Source organism: Corvus brachyrhynchos, unplaced genomic scaffold, assembly GCF_000691975.1.
Source record: "Corvus brachyrhynchos isolate BGI_N302 unplaced genomic scaffold, ASM69197v1 scaffold34, whole genome shotgun sequence".
Taxonomy (NCBI): Eukaryota; Metazoa; Chordata; class Aves; order Passeriformes; family Corvidae; genus Corvus; species Corvus brachyrhynchos.
The window spans coordinates 5,225,225-5,225,868 of record NW_008238126.1 but is presented as its reverse complement, the minus strand read 5'-3'; the positions used below and the strand labels follow the sequence as shown (position 1 = coordinate 5,225,868).

The window sequence follows — 644 nt, the reverse complement described above, 5'->3', positions numbered from 1 at the left end:
CTGGGCCTGCCCGACAACTGCGAGTCGCACGGGCACAGCGAGACCTGCTACAAGCTGGGGGCCTACCAGGCCCTCGGCAAAGGTGGGCAGGGGGGCTCCTCGACTCCACCACCTCCCCGGGCAACCTATCCCAATACCCGGCCAGCCTCACATCTGCCTCTCGTCCTGACCTTGAAGGAGCAATTATCGGTCCTGCCCCTTTCATGGTCACCTCATAAAAGTGGGGGGAGGATGGGAAATCTTAAGCTGCTTCCTTCTGAAAAATCAGCCGTATGTTAACTACGGGTTTTTTTATTATTATTATTACATCCGTTTAACAGGTAAGTACAGCCAGTGCACAATGTTACTGCTTATTCAATTCTTAACATCTCGTATTGTTGGACTATTCTCAGTGAAAGAAAGTAAGAAATAAAGAAACTCACAGACTAGTTACATGCTTACGTAAGTAGTCCCCAAGTCTGCTCAAAATGTATTTACTGGTACAGTAATGGAAAGCAGTTAAATTAGTGAGAGATGTTCCAAATGACAGTACTAGTAAGGAACAATATTTTACTGTAGTTCAAAACTAGTAACAATCTTGGTGTAGGTATACTGGCAAAATAATATTTGCCTAGTGTAAGATATTAAATCCATTAATGTAGTAA

General features: G+C 43.9%; 1 protein-coding gene across 1 annotated transcript in view; it reads left to right on the top strand.

The window, feature by feature from the left end:
* Nucleotides 1–644, top strand: part of LOC103615084 (cytochrome c oxidase assembly factor 7) — a gene marked incomplete at its 5' end in the record, with an annotated part of 2,160 nt that continues 1,516 nt past the window's right edge. Inside the window, one exon of the mRNA XM_008633091.2 lies at nt 1–82. Coding sequence (XP_008631313.1) covers nt 1–82 — 82 coding nt within the window. The remainder of the gene's footprint in view (nt 83–644) is intronic.